The 20,787-nt window shown below is 44.1% G+C and overlaps 1 protein-coding gene across 4 annotated transcripts in view; it reads right to left on the reverse strand.

Annotated features, from left to right (window-relative positions):
* Positions 1 to 1,584: 1,584 nt before the first annotated feature.
* LOC142049447 (uncharacterized) overlaps positions 1,585 to 20,787 on the reverse strand; it is a 57,339-nt gene continuing 38,136 nt past the window's right edge. For all 4 annotated transcript variants that reach the window (XM_075077180.1, XM_075077179.1, XM_075077181.1 and 1 more), the window contains 3 exons: positions 5,413 to 5,505; positions 4,444 to 4,579; positions 1,585 to 2,724 (listed from right to left, as the gene is read on the reverse strand). In XM_075077180.1, the coding sequence (XP_074933281.1) occupies positions 2,572 to 2,724; positions 4,444 to 4,579; positions 5,413 to 5,505 (382 nt within the window). In that variant the 3' untranslated portion in view covers positions 1,585 to 2,571. The remainder of the gene's footprint in view (positions 2,725 to 4,443; positions 4,580 to 5,412; positions 5,506 to 20,787) is intronic.

A 20,787-nucleotide genomic window follows, 5' to 3' on the forward strand; every position in this document is an offset into this window, starting at 1 on the left:
ATGAATGTTTAAATTAGTTCAGAGAGCACAAGCAATATTTTACCTTGACAAAAATATTTGCTTTGTCATTTTCTTCTTACATGCTTTCTCTTTAAAGAATGAAAAAAGAATCTCTACCATATAACTCCTGTGTAAATTAGAACTTTTCCCCCCCAAAATTAGTTATCCCCTCAGCTTTGCATACAATTCCTTTTATATCACCCAACAGATATGAGAGCTGATGATGGAGAGGTGACAATTAAGGTAATCCAAATGTATGTTAAATGTCTAAAGGGCTGTCTTTGATGTAGGTGATCAGAAAATGCTTTGTATTCAGCTACTACTTCTGTACAGTGGTGGTCCCCAAAATGCATCTTTGCTTTCACCTATAAATGTGACACTGTCTCCCATAGCATCCTCACAGGCAAGCTAAGGAAGTGTGGGTTAGATGAGAGGAGAGTGAGGTGGATAGAGAACTGGCTCAACAACAGAGCTCAGAGGGTCGTGATCAATGGAGCAGAGTCTGGATGGAGGCCTGTCACTAGTGGTGTTCCCCAGAGGTCTGTGCTGGGCCCAGTCCTGTTTAGCATATTCATCAATGACCTGAATGGTGGGATAGAGTGTAACCTCAGCAAGTTTGCTGATGATACCAAGCTGGGAGGAGTGGCTGATACACCAGAAGGCTGTGCTGCCATTTAGCGAGACCTGGACAGGCTGGAGAGCTGGGCCGAGGGGAACCTGATGAAATTCAACAAGAGCAAGTGCAAGGTCCTGCACCTGGGGAGGAACAACCCCATGCACCAGTACAGGTTGGGGGCTGAACTAGTGGAAAACAGGTCTGTGGAGGACCTGGGAGCACTGGTGGACAGCAAGCTGACCCTGACCCAGCACTGTGCCCTTGTGGCCAAGAAGGCCAACGGTACCCTGGGTTGCATTAAAAGGAATGTGGCCAGCAGGTCGAGGGAGGTTATCCTCCCCCTCTACTCTAGTGAGACCACATTTGGAGTACTGTGTCCAGTTTTGGGCCCCCCAGTTTAAGAAGGACAGGGAACTGCTTGAGCAAGTCCAGCAGAGAGCTACCAAGATGATCAGGGGACTGGAGCATCTCCCTTATGAGGAAAGGCTGAGAGACTTAGGTTTGTTCAGCCTGGAGAAGACTGAAGGGGGATTTCATCAATACCTACAAATATCTAAAGGGTGGGTGTCAGGATGATGGGACTAGGCTCTTTTCAATAGTGCCCAATGACAGGACAAGGGGCAATGGGCACAAGTTGGAACACAGGAAGTTCCACCTCAATATGAGAAAAAGCTGCTTTACTGTGAGGGTGACAGAGCAGTGGCACAGGCTGCCCAGAGAGGTTGTGGAGTCTCCTTCCCTGGAGACATTCAAAACCTGCCTGGATACGTTCCTGTGCCCCTTGCTCTAGGTGTGCCTGCTCAAGCAGTGGGGTTGGAGATGATGATCTCCAGAGGTCCCTTCCAACCCCTACCATTCTGTGATTCTGTGAAACAATTGTTCTGACAAATCACCTGCATTCTTGTCTACAGTATTGTGATGGCAAAATAGCAATAGAGATCATGTAAGATTTAGCTGAAAATTAGTAATAGCACATATACATTTCTAGAAAATACCTTTAAGAAGGCACTAAATCTTCTGTTTGTGCTCCCATATTTTTTTAAACAAATAAATTATTTTCATAATGACACCTGTACTATTTGCAGCTGAACAGACACACTGCAGTACGGCTCAAAACAAAGCTGTAAGTTCTAATATCATCATACAGATGTGCTCACTTCTGGAAGGACAAAAGCAAACAAAAAACCAAAACAACCCCAAAATAACCCAGTAAGTGAACCTGTTATCTATAACATGGCAATGTTCCTTTTAGGAACAGAAAAGTAGCATGCATTGTTCAAATACTTTAAAAGAAATATTCATTTTAGGGATATTAGTAAGAAATTGTTTTAAATAAAACCCAAGAATCTCAAGCAGTGAGCAAATAAAAAACAAACTAGTCAGTGGGCATTTAACCTAAGAACCGTAAAACTGTATATGTTTAAAAATCCTTTTTCTCTAGTTTTCATTTACAACAAAAGAAATTCTGTATATTTATGCACTATTTCCAAGCATATCAAACAATACGCACTGAGATTTTTGTGGATTTTTTTAACCCACAAAGTAAAACAATACAAAATTCATCAACAAGCAGTATTTTAAACAACCTTCAATGCACATATTCAGCTTTTTTTTTTTGATAGTACAGGTCTACATCATTCATTTTCTACTTATTTGTAACAGCTTATTACAAAACTTAACATAAATCATTTTACAAATAAGTACAGCCATCATGGAAATAATATGGATTTTCAGAGATGAATAGTTCTGATGGCATCTGCCTTTTCATGGTATAATTACTGGTCCGTACTCTCTTGCTTTACAGCAAGAAATCAACAAAGCTATCACAAGAACTGGAAGAGCTACTAGTACTATCACCATGTTCAGGTTGATTGCTTTGAATTTTCTTCCTCATTCTGGGAAATAAAAAGCTTTGGATTTCATTCCTTAGTTGAGTCAGAGGCCCATTCTTCACTTTAAATCTCTTCTATTTTAATTGAGAGGTTTTCGTCATTTGGTTGACAGTTCCCATTCTGTTGTAGTTTGACTTCATCTGTCCTTTGCGTATCTCTGTTGCCTGCTTCCTTGTCAGTTCCTGAATTCGGATCCTCTTTAGTGTGATCTTTGTCCTACCAAAGATGAAATTATTAAAAAAAAAATAAAAATCATACTCTTAGCATTACAGGATATGACTTCCAAACAATTTTTGGTATTTTGTTTGCCTCAATTTTTACATGCCTATCTTGTCTCAGCAATTTTCATAATAGAGGTATCAGGTTATTTTTTCTGTTGTGTTTTTGTTGTTTGTTTTGTTGTGTTTTCTTTTTAAAAAGCTTTCTTTTCAATTGGCTGAAGTTAGGTTCTCATAACAACCTGTCATCCAAGAAATCACTGCATAGTCATCTATCTTTATCATCAATATTCAGGTCAAGCAGAACAAGCAGCATCATGGGACCTATGAGAATCAGCTCCAGAAATTAAGACTTCACCATATTTTCTAAATAAAACAGGATTACAATTTTTCTTTCATATTTTTTGTCACATAACTGATAAATTTTAAGAGAGTTCTTGGGTAAGACAATTACTTAAGCATGTGGACAGAGTCACCTAAATCAGCTGTTTTATAACAGTTGAATAATTCTGAGTATCACAAACTACTCTTTAAAGGCATGCTGCTTTTCAAATTCTAAGATTAAACACTTTGAAAATGGTTCTTTTCTTAATCACACCACCTTCTATTTTGCAAGGGAAAAATCCCATACTACTCTTCCCCAAATCTTCAACTTTACTTCTGCAGAGCCCAATATGCAGCCCAGGACCAAAGTGACCAGGGAGAGGCAGAACTGAAGAGTGAAAGTTTATTAAAAATCTTTTCAGCTGTGCTGGTTTTGGCTGGGATAGAGTTAATTTTCTTCATAGTAGCCAGTATGGAGCTATGTTCTGGATTTGTGCTGGAAACAGTGTTGATAACACAGGAACATTTTTGTTACTGCTGAGCAGTGCTTACATAGTCAAGGCCTTTTCTGCTCCTTACCCCAGCAAGCAGGCAGGGGGTACACAAGAAGCTGGGAGGGGACACAGCCAGGACAGCTTACCCAAACTGACCAATGGGATATTCCATACCATATGATGTCATGCTCAGTATATAAAGCTGGGGGAAGAAGGAGGAAGGGGGGGACATTTGGAGTGATGGTGTTTGTCTTCCCAAGTAACCATTACGCATGATGGAGCCCTGCTTTCCTGGAGATGGCTGAACACCTGCCTGCCCATGGGAAGTAGTGAATGAATTCCTTGTTTTGCTTTGCTGGTGTGCACGGTTTTTGCTTTCCCTATTAAACTGTCGATCTCAACCCATGATTTTTCTCACTTTTACACTTCTGATTTTCTCCCCCATCCCACTGGGGGAGAGTCAGCGAGCGGCTGTGTGGTGCTTGGTTGCCGGTTGGGGTTAAACCACAACACAGCCAAACTAATCCTGAACCCTGCTGCTCAGTTACACAATCTGCTTCCTGCCTGCTCACACAGATAGGCAGCCAGCCAACTCCTAACATATGACACAGAACAGAAAAGAGAGCGAAACCAAACCAAAGTGTTTCCGTAACCGATTCACACAAGCTCCTATAGGTCCAGTAAGTTCAAACACAGACTTCTCAAACTGGCCTACTAACATCAACTGGAGAATGATTTTCATGTCTCTGACTGGCAAAACCTAAACCCGAGTGGCAATAATTTGGTAAGGAAAACAGGAGAAAAAGGAGGGTGAGGAAAAGAAAAAAAAGAAAGGGAATTGCAATAATTGTTCCACTTGCAGCACTCCACTCCGCTTATCACTTGGTGACACAGCTTACCTTCAAAGTAGTAGTGCTTTTGTCAGATTTCTCTTTTCCCTCTATTTCTTTACTATTTTTCTTCTTGGAGGTTGAGTGTTCCTTTTCTCTTCTTTCGTTATTTGTATCCTTTTCTCTTTTTTTTTCTTTCTTGTTTCTGTTTAAGAAAATTTTTACTCAAATCAGAATTTGATCCAACAGCAACAAATGTACTACCAATCCATACACTGAGTGTACTGTACAGTAAATTGCACAGTACAGTAACTAAGAATGTTGGTATCGTGGTGTCTCTCATCTGGGGGTTTACACAAAAAAAAAACCAACCACCAAATAAACCATAAACAAAAAAAACCCAAAAAACACAAAACCCCCCAAAAACCAACAACAAACCCACCAAAAAAACCCCACACACAACCAAAACCAAAACCCAAAACATAACAAAAACCCCTTCATAAAGACAAGGGGATTTTTTGACTGGAGAGAGCTAAAGAATGCATGAGTTCAGTATACATGGTATTTGCAAAGAGAAAACCAAATTAGTTTGTATCCAGTGAAGGCCTTTTATTGATTTGAAGCAAATTTGCATCACTAACAGATTTAAAACTCTCTAGGGGAAAGCATACCAAAGATCAAATCTATGAAGGGTTTTTTTGTTTTGTTTTAAATTAGAACTGAATCATACTGACCAATTGAAATTATCTGAGGCGACTAGTGAAAAGGCAGTAAATCAATGAAAATACTTCCCAAATTGTTTTCAATATATGTATCTGTATCCACCTTCTAGTGTTCTGTTTATTGAAAAACAAACCTTTTCCTTAGAAAAGAAAATTATTAAAGAGCTTCCTGCATAACAAAAAAAATCCACAAGAAACAAAAACTGAGTTAGCCCCTTTCATAACACTGATCTCTGTCACGTTTAAATTTAACAGAAATACTATAACTTTTTCCTCCTTTACTGCTCATTAACTTTTATGTTTACATCAAACTGACCTTCTCTGAGGACTCTGTGAAGACTTTCTTTTTGTTGTTTTAGATGTTTTAGGAGACTTGGAGGGACTTCTGCTCTTCCTTTTACGCCTTTCTCTGGAGGACCAAGAAATTCAAGAAGAAAAATAATAAATTCAGGAACTGCATAAAAAACCAGAAAGCTCTTAAAATGATCTGACACAATTAAGTAAATATCCCTGAATTTAACATTATATATCAACAACAATATATTAACCGTACAAAGCAAAAAAAAAAATTCATATGTTTCAGTTTGATGGGAAAGGGGAGAATGGAAGTGGAAAGTAAGAAAAAAAAAAGTTGTGCCCTTTCAGATTTTAGTTTTATGTTTATCCTCACATGCTTGTACTTATACCTGATAACTATGGAAACACACTGAATTCACTAATCCTGTATTAAGAGTTTCTTCTGTTAGGAAAAGAAGCCAACTGAATGAAAAGCCACGTTAAGACAAAAGGCATAACTTGAGCAATACAAACTTCAAAATGTAACATTACAAGCTTAAGATCGCTGGAATTTCAGCTCAGCGTGACTGAAGTTTAATTCCTGAACACACGAGCTAGCATTCCTATTGGTTTAGAAGCAAACAGTGCAAAAAGAAGCTCAAGCTGTTGTCAAAATCAAAATGAATAAGTTAATATCTATTGTTTTCCTAGCAGTCCATGCTCAGCAAACCTATAATGCACTGAAGAACATTTTACAAAACAGCTGTTTTACACAGATGTATGGAATTTGAAGTTGCTGTTATGGAGTCTGAGCTCAATTAGAACAGAACATTAAATAACTGGTTGCAAACATACTGAGGCACATGTTAAAATAAAGTAAAACTGAGCAAGTAAAGCTTCATTCCACATAAACGTAGAACCTATCTCTGTCAAAGTAAGATGACTCTTTCCTATCACCTCTTCACAGAGCAGAAAAAGCAGACAGGAAGAACCATCAAAAAGAAAAACAGGGAAGTTAATAACTAATTGACAGGGTACTAAAAGATACAGCACAAAAGCTGCACTTATGCATACCAGCTTTTGCAATTCACACCTAATCTCTTTAATATTTAGAAAAGCCAAGAAAACAAGTTATTAGATAAATTACAAAAGGATATATTAAGATATACCTAGTATCACTATCTGGATTCATACTCTGAGAGTATCATCTAGCCTGACCTCCTGAAGCTGCACAGGACAAAAGTTCATAACTATTTTGTTCAGCAAGCTCTTAAGTTTATTTCGTTCTTTGAGAAATAAAAATATAAAGTAGCCTCAAAATCATGGAAAAAACTCCCACAATCATTGATCAGCTGTTCACTGGTTAACATGCACCTCATTTTGAACATCCTCACATTTATCATCACCATGGAAATGAATATATTACTCTGACAGTGCTCCCACTTGGTCTACATTGAGTACATCCCCACTTTATTCTGCTTTCCTGCATACGTATCCGTGAGCAACCAAGTGCGTGCCTGTGGAATGATTACTGGGGGTGAGATTATTGAGGTTGAAATTATTGAGGCTAAAGTTATATCCACATTTCATAAAAGTTAACTTCCAGGATGGAATGCGGTTGGCATGCTGGAAATTGGTTCAGTGATTGTCCCCTAAGCAACACCACCTGCACTCTTAGATGTTAGGAACACTGAGGGAGCTCAGTGTCCTAATCTAAGGGAGATAACTGGAGGAGGGAGTCAAGCGAAGGCTTCATGGCCAAACTCGTCCATAAATCACTGCAGATCTGGGGGCTGGACAGAACCATGGAACCATGCCTGGACATCATGCCCTGTGGGTGAACTTTGCTCATTATAACCTCATTATAATACTAAAACACACATCTCCATCCCAAAGTTACCTGCCTCCAAGGTACGACCACCCCTCACTGAGTGTGCCCTCTGAATTTCTCTTAGTCTATACCTTTAAATCAAAGCGAGGAATTTCTACACCAATCAATAACAAAAGTATGTATGACTAGAGTCACTCAAGCTCCACCTAAACATAAAATAGTATAAAAATGACCCCAAGAGAGAGGGACGTTAGGGAAGGTACCATTGCAGACTACTGGGATCAGTCGACAGGCTGAACCTCTCTTCTCCCCCATAGGGACACCTATTGGGAAAGACTCGAACACTTGGTTATACTGAGTGATTCCCCAGGAAATTTAGAAAACAACCTTGTTATCTTGTGTTTTAGCACTTTATACTTGCACGTGCTTTGCAGACAGTGTATTTATCACTGGCAATCCGATAAGAACCTGTATCTCTGTTGCTTCAAATAACTGCACTATTAGTGAATCTGGCCATGAAGTGTTATTGAGCACGACTAGACTAATAGTGACTGTCCTGTTAGTGACTCCTTCGCAGACTAACAGTGCTGAATTGGGTATCGCTCAGAATCTAAGCCCAGCTGCCCCCAGCCCCTCTGACATCTGAGGACCAGCTGGATTGCAAGGGGGTTTATTTCCTGCCAAATATCTTCATCTATTAACACAACAGTGCCATAGTAATTGTGTTCAAACTAGAAGTTGTTTATTCATGAAATCTAATTTTTAGTTTCTGCTTTTCATGTTTCAAGTTGAAGAACTAAGCTGTGTCTGACAGCATTCCTCTCTGTTACATTTGTCTATACAAAGATTTTTGTGCACCTGTTTTTATTATCACTCTTAAGCAACAACACTAATACAGCAAAACTTAAGAAAAAGAAGTTTGAAAACTTTGATAGTGATCCTGTGTCTATAAATCATACACAGAACTAACATTCTTGTCTGAAAGGAAAAATCCCACAGGCTCATGACTGGAGGCAACTTCCTGTTGATTTAAATAAAGTTAACTAGAAACGGCTCCAAGCTTTGCCTTAGACCAACACTGGGTCTAGCATTGCTAGAATCTTTTAATTCTGAGACAGACAGAAGCTTTGGGGCAGAAAGATTTCTCAATACCTGTCTCCAACTAGCAGTACTTGGAAGAATGGTGGCAGTGTGAGCTAACTTCCTGGAAAGAGAGGTAGCTTTCAGCCTCTTCATATTCTGTTTGCCCCTAATAAAGGCACATATTTTGGTTTTGACCCTGATGGAATCTGAGCCTTGCTAATGCCAGCAGAAATTGCCAGTGGAATATATGGGGTCCCTCTGCCTTCTTCAGGTAAAAAAGAAAAAAGCAAAAAATTAAGAAAAAATCCCAGACAGACAATATTAAATGGGTAAGACTGACTGGACTTGATATTACCACCTTCAGGTTGGGCCATTACTGGGTTATGAAGGAAGATACTGCTTCAGCCATCAAGAAGTCTTCTCTTTGGACAAAGTCCCTACCATTCTCCTTTGCTAGCCTGTAGATGTCTCTTGGAAAAGAAGCCTGATTCTCCTCTTCCTCTGGTCTGTGTCTCTTCCTTCAGCTAGGAATCAAAAATAGCCATCTGATTTCTAGTACTTGCATGCTGTGTGTCAGTAAAGCAAGGTGAGCTGCCACCTAGTTCTTAGAAGGTCCTATATGTTCTATTCCACCCTCTTCTCCAAAAAGACTAGAAGACTATTTGTCTAATATTTTACACTCTTCAGAAAAAGGATCTGCATCTTCAAAAACAGTCCCAACTCAATGCTGCAGTGTAAATCCAGACAGCTAAAATGCCAGGTTGTTGGATAATCTTCTCCTGAACAGTTTGTAACCATTTCAACTAGACCAAGTCAATCACCAAAGCAAACAGACACCCCTAAATACAAGCTAACCAGGACTTGGCAGGCCAACCTATTGACACATACTTTTCAGAATAACAGAATTATTGAGGTTGGAAGATCCCTCTAGAGAACACCTAGTCCAGACCCCCACCCTCCCAAAAGAGGATCAACTAGAGCAGGTTACTCAAGGCCATGTCCAGTCAGGTTTTTAATATCACCAAGGATGGAGACTCCATAATCTCTCTGTGCAACTGGTTCCAGTTTTCCCAGGAAACACACAATTTAAACATTAGAAAAAACCTTTCATTTCCCATATTTCAAAATACGCCCACTGCCTCTTGCCCTGTCACTGGCCATTACTGAGAAGAGTTGGGCTCCATCTTCTTCACACACTCCCCTGATAAGATAACCCACTTAGCTTTCTTTTTTCTCCAGGCTAAACAATCCCAGCCCTCTCAGCCTCTCCTTGTATGATGGATACATATGAAAAAACAGTGTATTTCTCTCATCCTCAGTCTTCAAAAAGAACATTGTCCCTGTGCAATAGAATCTGTAAAAAAAAATTAATTTAATATCAAAGTAGGGCTTTGCACTGTGAGTCCATTAGAAGAGATGCACTAAATTTCACTAGAATTCTCTGCCCAAGTACAAGACATTTGAGCCCTCTGTGACGCTTTCTTAAATAGTGGGATCTTAAAGGTAAGCATAACTGTTGCGAACTAGAGTATGAATTTTTTGTAGCATTCAGCTAACTACACTTGCTATTTCATATAAGGAACTGGGTCTTCTACACATTACTGTACTGGGTTTCTGTGGAAAGATTTTGGTAGTGGGGGACTACAGGGGAGGCTTCTGTGAGAAACTGCCAGAAGATGCCCACATGTCCAATAGAGCCAGTGCCAGCCAGCTCCAAGATGGACCCCACCGCTGGCCAAGGCTGAGCCAATCAGTGACAGTGGTAGTGCCTCTGGGATAACATATTTAAGAAGGGGGGAAAAAACTGCTGCAAAACAGCAGCCAGGAAAGAGGAGTAAGAATATGTGAGAGAAACAACCCTCTGCAGACACCAAGGTCAGTGAAGAAGGAGGAGGGGGAGGAGGTGCTCCAGGCACTGGAGCAGCCCGTGGTGAAGACCATGGTGAGGCAGACTGTCCCCCTGCAGCCCATGGAGGTCCACAGTGGAGCAGATATCCACCTGCAGCCCATGGAAGACCCCATGCTGGAGCAGGTGGATGTGCCCGAAGGAGGCTGTGAAACCATGGAGAGAGGAGCCCACACTGGAACAGGCTCCTGGCAGGACCTATGACCCTGTGGGGGAAACATGCCGGAGCAGTCTCTTCCTGAAGGACTGCACCCCGTGGAAAGGACCCAAGCTGGAGCAGTTTGTGAAGAACTGCAGCCTGTGGGAAGGACCCACTTTGGAGAAGTTCGTGGAGGACTGTCTCCCGTGCGAGGGACCCCATGCTGGAGCAGGGGAAGAGTGTAGAGGGGGAAGGACCAGCAGAAACAACATGTGATGAACTGACCACAACCCCCATTCCCTGCACCACTCAGGGAGGAGTGAAGTTAAGCCTGGGAAGAAGGGAGGGGTAGGGGGAAAGTGGTTTAAGATTTGGTTTAATTTCTCATACACTACTCTGATTTGATTGGTAATAAATTAAATTAATGTCCCCAAGTTGGGGCAGGCAACACAAGAAGAGTACAGAGACCTCAATAGGTCTTGCAGGGAGAAAATTAGGCAAGCAAAAGCCCAGATGGAACTCAACCTGGCCACTGCTGTAAGGGATAACAGTGTTTTAACAAATATATTAACAACAAAAAGAGAACCAAAGAGAATCTCCATCCTCTATTGGACGCAGAGGGGAACATTCCCACCGAGGATGAGGAAAAGGCTGAGGTACTAAATGCCTTCTTTGCCTCAGTCTTTAACAGTAAGACCAGTTATCCCCAGGGTATTCAGCCCCCTGAGCTGGAAGGCAGGGACAGATCGCAGAAGAAACACCCCCATAATCCAGGACTGTGGGAAACTATAGGCTTGAATCCACATGTGAGTCCCCTGATAAGTTGTTTGAGATAGAAAGCGGGCTGGAGGATTATAGGTACGCGATGGAATTAGCTTGACTACAGACCCAGTGTCAGACCCGCTGATGGAAAATTACAGAGATCAGACCCGATGATGGGAAATTACAGAGAATCTGCAAGTCACCAGGAGGCGGAAGAAAGGCGAGAGATATCTCGGCCTTGAGAGCAAAGAAAGGCAGGGATATCTCTCGGCCTTGAGAGCAACCGACAAACAACAAGGAGTTTAGGCACGAAGTACAGAAATAGACTGTTCGTTAAGGAGGTGTCGCAATCCGTATGAAGTAATTGTTGAAGCTTGTTTACAAGAGCATATAAAAGCGCTGTGACTTAAAAATAAAACTGAAGCTTGCTCTATCACTCACGTTGAGTTGGCTGCTTGCTTTCCTCGCTCGCCGCAACTGGCGCCCGAACAGGGACTTGAAAAGGACTATTTCTGATACGGCAGCGAGAGACGGAGACGCACTGGCAGACGGCGGCCAGGGGGCAAAAGAGGAGTCGATTTATGCATCATTTCTGATACGTTCCGACCCTCCGGCCTGGATCCAACCTCGGAATTCAAGAGGGGATCCGCTTTCCGCAGTTGAAGCTAACCCGGGAGCGAGAGCCGTACAAACGACGCTGATTTATCCTCACATCGGGCGATGGAGGTCGAGGTAGCTTTTGAATTATTAAAGCGCTTTTTAGAAAAGCGGGGAGTAAGTCAGTTAAAAGACTTGTCAGGGCTAGTTGCAGTGGGCAAAGCGAAAGGGTTCTTTAAAGAACCGGAGTCGATTTTTGAAGTAGAGGAGTGGAGAGCTTATGGTGATTGTTTGTGGGACTTGGTGATAGATGACGATAAGACAGCGAAAAAGCTAATGAAACCTTGGCGGGAAGTGATTAACTGTATGAAAAAATATAAAACTGAAAAAAGATTAGCAACAGCCGCCTCTGATCGGCTAGACAATTGTGACCCCAATGCTGGAAAGATTGGAATTGGCTTAGGCAATCCTTCGCCTCCCTTCTCGGGGATCCCAGTTATTGTACCTCGAAGGCCCCTTATTCCTCCTCCTCCCCCTCCTCCTCCTCCTGGTGGATCTGTAGAAACTAGCGGAGAAGGAATAAGCTTGGGAAAGGGAGGTGAAGATATTGAAAATTTATGTGATGTAGTTTCTCCGGTGGAGGAAAATAAGCCGAGCACCCCGTCTAGTCACCGTTCTGTGCCTAGTGTGCGCAGCCGAGTTGACTGGCGGAAAATCGGGTTAGAGGCATTACAAAATGGGGACCTAGAGACCGCCGACTTGTTGGCTCAGGCTTTCCCTGTCATCTATCAACCGGACCCTGCTAACAATCAAAATTTATTTGCACACCATACTCCTCTTGATTGGAAAATCTTGAACCAGCTGAGAAGTACAGTCAGCGAATCGGGTGTACACAGTGAGCCGACCAGACAGATGCTAAATTACATTTGGGGAAGCGGGCTGCTTTGTCCCGAGGATATTAAAAACATTATGAAGTTCATACTGACACAGTCGCAGCAGCTTTTATGGCAGGCTCACTGGCACGCCCTATGCGATAGATCGGCAAACACCCAACGCCAGCAAAACGATCCGCTAGCAGGAGTAATAGTAGAGCAACTCATGGGAACAGGACCCTTCTCGTCCCTAGACATGCAAATGCAGACAGGCCCTGATGTATTAAGAGAATCAATGAGGCTAGCAAGGGACGCCTTACAGCGCGTCAAAACAGCACCAATCACCCCTTCTTACATGTCAATTAAGCAAGGGAGGGAAGAGCTTTTTGCCACGTTTGTGGATCGAGTTACAGAAGCGTTAGATCGTACCGACTTACCTGAGTTTATGAAGGGCCCATTGCTGCGTCAATGTGTTATGGAAAACTCCAACCAAGCTACTAAAAGTATTTTAATTACACTTCCCCTAGACGCAGGCATTGAGGTGATGCTTGAACGCATGAGTCGAGTACCTACTGGCCCTCAAGCTATGTTAGTTGAGGCATTGAGGGAAGTTGGGCAGGGAATGGTACAGGTTCAACAACAAGTTTGTGCCGCTCTCGCCCCATTGGGTCTAGCTAAAAACCCTAACAGAGGGCCAGCTACTTTTAGATGCTTCTGCTGCGGAAAAGCAGGACACATGAAGAGACAGTGCAGCGAAGCTAACTTATGGTGCAAACACTGCCAAGCTCAAAGCCACAATACAGCTGCCTGCCGGCGTTCGGGAAACGGGAAGCTGAGCGCCCGGGGTCGCAGCGCGCAGACACCAATCGCGGCTCCAGTGACTTCTCAGCACTCCGTCACCACGCCACCAGTCGTGCCGAGCAGCTCCGGCCAGCTTCCAATTTGCAACCCGCCACCAGCGGAAGCCTCGGCTTGGACTTGGCAACAGCAGTAGATGTCACTTTGATAGACACTCGTCCACAGAAGATCAGGACAGGAATAAAGGGCCCATTGATAATCGATGGGCAAGCGTGTGGAGCATTGCTATTTGGACGGTCATCAAGCGGCTTGCAAGGACTGTTTATTCTGCCTGGAGTTATAGACTGTGATTACGAAGGAGAAATTTGTATCGTGGCACAGACTGCCTTTCCCCCTATATATATACCAAAAGGCAGCAGACTCGCACAACTGGTGCCGATACAACAGCTGGCACAGCCGTTAGTGTCAGATGGTACCAGCGCTAGAGGAACAGAAGGCTTTGGATCCACTGGGGGGCTTGCTTTCCTGACTCTGTCTCTGACTGAAAGACCCCTTACCAGTGTAGTGATTACCCATGGTAATGAGAGCCAGAGGCTTCCTGCCCTGCTGGACACGGGAGCTGACATCACCATTGTTGCACGAAACCAGTGGCCTCCTCAATGGCCACTGAGGAATGCAGTCGACGGAGTAGCAGGGGTAGGGGGCACAGCACCAGTTCAACGCAGCCAACAACGAGTTAAAATAACTATCGACGGCCGAGTCGCCTCTTTATACATCACAGTTATGCCGTTGCCAGCAGGAGTCCATGCTTTGATTGGGCGAGATGTGCTGAATCAATTGGGCGTGATACTTACCACTGATTCCCCTGCATCAGCTGGCGCCCCTTTTCGGGTGCGGTCACTGCCGCACGGACTTTCCCAATCCCACTGACGTGGCTCACAGAAGAGCCAGTATGGGTCGGGCAGTGGCCGCTCAAACGGGAAAGTCTACAGCAAGCCCACATATTAATAAAAGAACAATTAGATCAAGGACATCTCCGACCGTCGACAAGCCCCTGGAACACCCCTATTTTTGTTATCAAGAAAAAGTCAGGGAAATACAGGCTGTTACATGATTTACGAGCAGTAAATCAGCAAATGCAAGCGATGGGGGCTTTACAGCCTGGCCTTCCAAATCCAGCCATGTTACCAACTGGTTGGCATTTGCTAATTATCGACTTAAAGGACTGCTTCTTTACTATAAAGCTGCATCCTCAGGATACCCAGCGATTTGCATTTACATTACCAGCAATCAACAGAGAGGGTCCTGACTTACGTTTCGAATGGACAGTATTGCCACAAGGCATGAAGAATAGCCCTACTCTGTGTCAACTTTTCATAGATGCTGCATTAAAAAACGTGCGGCAGCAATGGCCGGACACTATAATTTACCATTACATGGATGACATCTTGTTTGCGCAACAACAACCCTTCTCGGCACAGCAAGAATTATATTTACAGCAACAGCTCCAGCTACACGACCTAGTAATAGCAGCAGAGAAGGTTCAACGTTCGCCAGCATGGAAATACCTCGGATGGCGCATCAGTGACTCTCAAGTAAGTCCACAGAAACTTACGTTACACACAGCAATTAAAACCCTCAATGATGCTCAACGGCTGTTAGGAGACCTACAATGGCTACGGCCAGTAGCCGGAATCACTAATGATGACTTGGAGGTTCTTCGCCCTATGTTAAAGGGCACTGACCCTGCCGCGCCGGTCCGACCGACTGCCGAACAAACCTCTATGATACAACGTCTTAGCTCCGAGATCGTTCAGAGAGCAGTAGACCGGCTAGACCCCGATCTCCCCATCGATCTCACCATACTCCATGGTTCTACTCACATTTTGGGTGCACTTACTCAGTGCAAAAAGAAAAAGGGGGAGAAGATAAGGGTGTTGGAATGGATATTTACAAGCCTACAGCCGAGGACAACGATTCAAGAAAAGACGGAAGAATTGGCAGAGATAATTAAAAAAGGTCGGTCTCGTATCCTTCAAATAATAGGAGCAGAGCCACATACTATCTACCTACCAGTAAAGCGAGAGGATCTGGAGTGGTGGCTGAGGAATTCCCCAGCGCTACAATCAAGCTTATTAACAGAAGCAATAGAAATCAAACTGGAATCAATAAAAGCTCCCGTTCTTAAATGGATCAGCAATAACAGCTGGATGGAAAGGCCGAAACGCAAAGCAGTACCCATAATAGAAGCAGTGACTGTCTATACGGATGCTGGTAAACGTTCCAGGAGAGCAGCAGCGACATGGCATGAAGATGGTCAATGGAAATATCAATTAATACATGCCGAGCCATGTGACTCTTTACAGACGTTGGAGCTAGCCACTGTAGTATGGACATTTTCTCGCTGGATGATGAAAGCGTTGAACGTGGTAACTGACTCTTTTTATGTGGCTGGAATTGTTAACCGCATCGAAGATGCACGTTTAAAAGAAGTACAAAACCCACAGTTATTTGAACTCCTAAGACAGCTTCAATCCGCCATTAAACAACGAACATTGCCATATTGTATTATTCACATACGAAGCCATCAGTGGACAGAAGGCTTGGGGGAAGGAAATGATCGCGCTGACAAGCTCGTCGCCATTACGGCGCCAGTGAGCGAATTCGCTAAAGCACGAGAATCTCACCAAACCTTTCACCAGAACGCAAGAGGTTTAAAGAAACAATTTCAAGTCACCTTGGAAGAAGCCCGGGGAATCGTACGAGCCTGCCCTACCTGCAGCCATCACGGACCAGGCATAGGGCTAGAAGTTAATCCCAGAGGCCTTCAGGCCAGGGAAATATGGCAAATGGACGTTACGCATGTGTCAGAATTTGGGAAACTAAAATATGTTCACGTTACTATCGATACTTATAGCAAGTTTTTATGGGCAACAGCACAGTCAGGGGAAAAGGCCGTCCATGTTATACGTCATTTAACAGTCTGTTTTGCTGTAATGGGAACTCCAGCACAGATTAAGACAGACAATGGGTCAGCATACTGTAGTCAGAAGGTTAGGAAATTTTTACAGGCACGGGGGGTACGCCATCTCACGGGCATTCCACATTCACCCACAGGGCAAGCAATAATTGAGAGGGCGCACCAGACTCTAAAACAATATCTAAACAAATTTCGAGACGTAAAAGATGTACAAGAACGGCTTGCAATAGTTTTGTTTGTATTAAATCACTTGTGCATATTTGCAGAACACGATAACCCTCCTGCGTGGGTGCATGGGAATGACGGTAGGAAGGAGTCAAGACAGGCAGTAATGGTAAAGTATCGAGACCCTTCCACTGGTCTATGGCAAGGGCCCGTAGAAGTCAAATATTTTGGTCGAGGTTACATGTGTGTGCTTACCCCCACAGGTCCAAGGTGGATACCCAGTAGATGGGTAAAGGCTATGCCTAATGAACAGAAGAACGAAATCTGCGAAGTGACAGGAGACAGTGAAGACGTATGACTGCACCGGTAGAGGTAGCCAGGATACGGATAGAATGTCCCCAATGTAATAAGTGCCGACCCTGGGTACTAAGAGTGTCATAGCTGTCAACAGCGCGGGTGGGTAAGAACCCATCGAGCTAGGGGGTGGTGTGACAGTTGCTACTATCACCCATTACAGACACATAAAGTTTTAATCATCACAGGCCACGAAATAGAGGGTTCTAGACGATATGAATTGCACACCCTTGACTGGATTAGACAAATCAATAGTACTCCCGTTAGTCATCGTAAGTATCGTGATAAGAATCACCGAGGGCATGTACATACCGCCCCAGCCAAAACAGAATGTATGGGTTACCCTGGCAAATCTAACAGGCCAAGATTCCATCTGCCTATCATTGTCATCGCCAGGAAATCCCCTCTCCACCTGTTTGGTTGGAGTGCCGGTTGATAATTGGACGCTAGTGATACCACAAAATACACCACACTTAGGGAGCCTTTGTGATACTCCCCAGAATTGTGTGAATAATTGGGACGGTTGGGCAGTCCATCGCCCTCAAACTAATCTCGAGCCACAAGAGCTTGAGCTATTGGGTTCTTTGTCAATGGATGCTTGCTTATACTTTAATTATACGGAACGAAACCAGTCTCTTTCTTGGCCTGTGAATGCCACCCTAAGTGTATATAAAAATGCCACTGCTTGGTGTAACTATACCTCTGCAAATATATCCCGCTCTAGCAATATGCCTATTGCTCTACCTGCAGGTTTGTTTTTAATTTGTGGAGACCGGGCTTGGCCTGGCATCCCGTCACATATAAAGGGAGGGCCTTGCTCTATAGGTCGCCTAACACTTCTTACTCCTAACACTTCAATGATTTATCAACATTATAGAAAGATGAGAAGCAAAAGGAGCACTCATAAGTTTGAGAACAGCTGTGACTCTACAGCTGAGTTTTGGAATCCGGCAAAGATCATAGCTGCTTCCTTCTTGGCTCCTGGAGTTGGTGTTGCTCAAAGCCTCACGACATTAAACAAGCTAGGGTGTTGGCTAGCTAAGCAAACAAATGCCACATCAAAGGCGTTATCTGACTTATTACTAGATGTAGGCTCTGTAAGACACGCTACGCTGCAAAACCGCGCAGCCATAGATTTTTTGCTTTTAGCCCAAGGACATGGGTGTGCTGAATTTGAAGGGATGTGTTGCATGAATCTATCAGATCATTCGGAATCAATACATGCAAGTATTGAGAGCTTAAGAAGGAGGGTCTCAGAACTTAGGGAGGATGATCCATGGCATTGGTTTAACAGCTTGTTTAATGGATGGGGCATTGGCAATTGGATTAAGAGTATTTTGCAGATGGGACTAATGATATTTATACTGTTTATCATTGTATTAATGTGTGTTCCTTGTATATCGCAATGTATGCGACGAATGATGGAAAGAAGTATGAGTGCCGTGTTCCTTTCTCAAGGAACAAAAGAAAAAGGGGGAAATGTGGGAAACTATAGGCTTGAATCCACATGCAGGTCCCCTGATAAGTTGTTTGAGATAGAAAGCGGGCTGGAGGATTATAGGTACGCGATGGAATTAGCTTGACTACAGACCCAGTGTCAGACCCGCTGATGGAAAATTACAGAGATCAGACCCGATGATGGGAAATTACAGAGAATCTGCAAGTCACCAGGAGGAGGAAGAAAGGCGAGAGATATCTCGGCCTTGAGAGCAAAGAAGAAAGGCAGGGATATGTCTCGGCCTTGAGAGCATCCGACAAACAACAAGGAGTTTAGGCACGAAGTACAGAAATAGACTGTTCGTTAAGGAGGTGTCGCAATCCGTATGAAGTAATTGTTGAAGCTTGTTTACAAGAGCATATAAAAGCGCTGTGACTTAAAAATAAAACTGAAGCTTGCTCTATCACTCACGTTGAGTTGGCTGCTTGCTTTCCTCGCTCGCCGCACAGGACGAAGTAGTGTACGACCTGCTGCTCCACCTGGACACTCACAAGTCTATGGGGCCAGATGGGATCCACCCAAGAGTACTGAGGGAGCTGGCGGAGGAGCTTACCAAGCCACTCTCCATCATTCATCAGCAGCCCTGGTTAATAGGGGAGGTCCCAAATGACTGGAGGCTTGCTGATGTGACACCCATCTATAAAAAGAGCTGGAAGGAGGATCCAGAGAACTACAGGCCTGTCAGCCTGACCTCAGTACCGGGGAAGATTATGGAGCGGTTCATCTTGAGTGAGCTCAATAGGCAAGTGCAAGATAACCAGGGGATCAGGCCCAGCCACCATGGCTTCATGAAAGGCAGGTCTTGCCTGACCAACCTGATCTCCTTCTATGACAGGATGACCCACCTAGTGGATGAGGGAAAGGCTGTGGATGTTGTCTACCTGGACAAAGCCTTTGATACTGTCTCCCACAGCATCCTCCTAGAGAAGCTGGTGGCTCATGGCTTGGATGGGTGTCCTCTTCGCTGGGTAAAAAACTGGCTGGATGGCTGAGCCCAGAGAGTTGTGGTGAACGGAGCTAAATCCAGTTGGTGACCGGTCGCAAGCGGTGTTCCCCAGGGCTCAGTATTGGGGCCAGTCTTGTTTAATATCTTTATCAATGATCTGGATGAGGGGATCGAGTGCACCCTCAGTAAGTTTGCAGATGACACCAAGTTAGGGTGGAGTGTTGATCTACTTGAGGGTAGGAAGGCTCTACAGAGGGATCTGGACAGGCTGGATCCATGGGCCGAGGCCAATTGTATGAGGGTTAACAAGGCCAAGTGCCAGGTCCTGCACCTGGGTCACAACAACCCCATGCAACGCTACAGGCCTGGGGAAGAGTGGCTGGAAAGCTGCCTGGAGGAAAAGGACCTGGGGGTGCTGGTTGACAGCTGCCTGAACATGAGCCAGCAGTGTGCCCAGGTGGCCAAGAAACCCAACAGCATCCTGGCTTGTATCAGGAATAGTGTGGCCAGCAGGAGTAGGGAATCGGTTGTGCCCCTTTACTCAGCACTAGTGAGGCCACACCTCAAATACTGTGTTCATTTTTGGGCCCCTCACTACAAGAAGGACATCGAGGTGCTGGAGTGTGTCCAAAGAAGGGCAGTGAAGCTGGTGAAGGGGTCTGGAGAGCAGGTCTTATGAGGAGAGGTTGAGGGAACTGGGGTTGTTTGGTCTGGAGAAGAGGAGGCTGAGGGGAGACCTTATCGCTCTCTACAACTACCTGAAAGGAGACTGTAGTGAGGTGGTGTTGTGGTTCAGCCCCAGTCGGCAACTAAACACCACGCAGCCGCTCGGTCACTCCCCCCACCCCTGTGGAATGGGGGAGAGAATTGGAAGAGCAAAAGCAAAAAAAAACTCAACCAAAACTTGTGGGTTGAGATGAGAGCAGTTTAATACTTAAAATAAAATAATAATGATTATGATATAAACAATTATGATAATATAATGAAAAGGGAAAAAGGGAAAAAGAAACAGAAATTATACAAACGCTCACCACCCGCCCACTGATGCTGCCGGTCCCCGAACTGCGATTGCTGCCTCCCTCCCCTGGCCAGCTCCTCCCAGTTACATGATATGGAATACCCCTTTGACCAGTTTGAATCCGCTCTCTTAGCTGTGCCACCTCCCCTTCCGGCTTCTTGTGCATCCGACAGATCATGGAAAGCTAGAAAAGTCCTTGACTAGTATAAGCACTACCCAGCAACAGCCAAAACATCAGTGTGTTATCAACATTATTTTCATACTAAGTCCAAAGCACAGCACTATGCCAGCTACAGTGAAGAAAATTAACTCTATCCCAGCTAAAACCATGACAGGTGGGTGGTGGTCTCTCCTCCCAAGGTACTAGTGATAGGATGAGAGGAAATGGCCTCAAGCTGCATCAGGGGAGGTTTAGATTGGATATTAGGAAAAATTTCTTTACTGAAAGAGTGGTCAGGCATTGGAA

The sequence above is a fragment of the Phalacrocorax aristotelis genome, chromosome W (assembly GCF_949628215.1).
Source record: "Phalacrocorax aristotelis chromosome W, bGulAri2.1, whole genome shotgun sequence".
Lineage (NCBI taxonomy): Eukaryota > Metazoa > Chordata > Aves > Suliformes > Phalacrocoracidae > Phalacrocorax > Phalacrocorax aristotelis.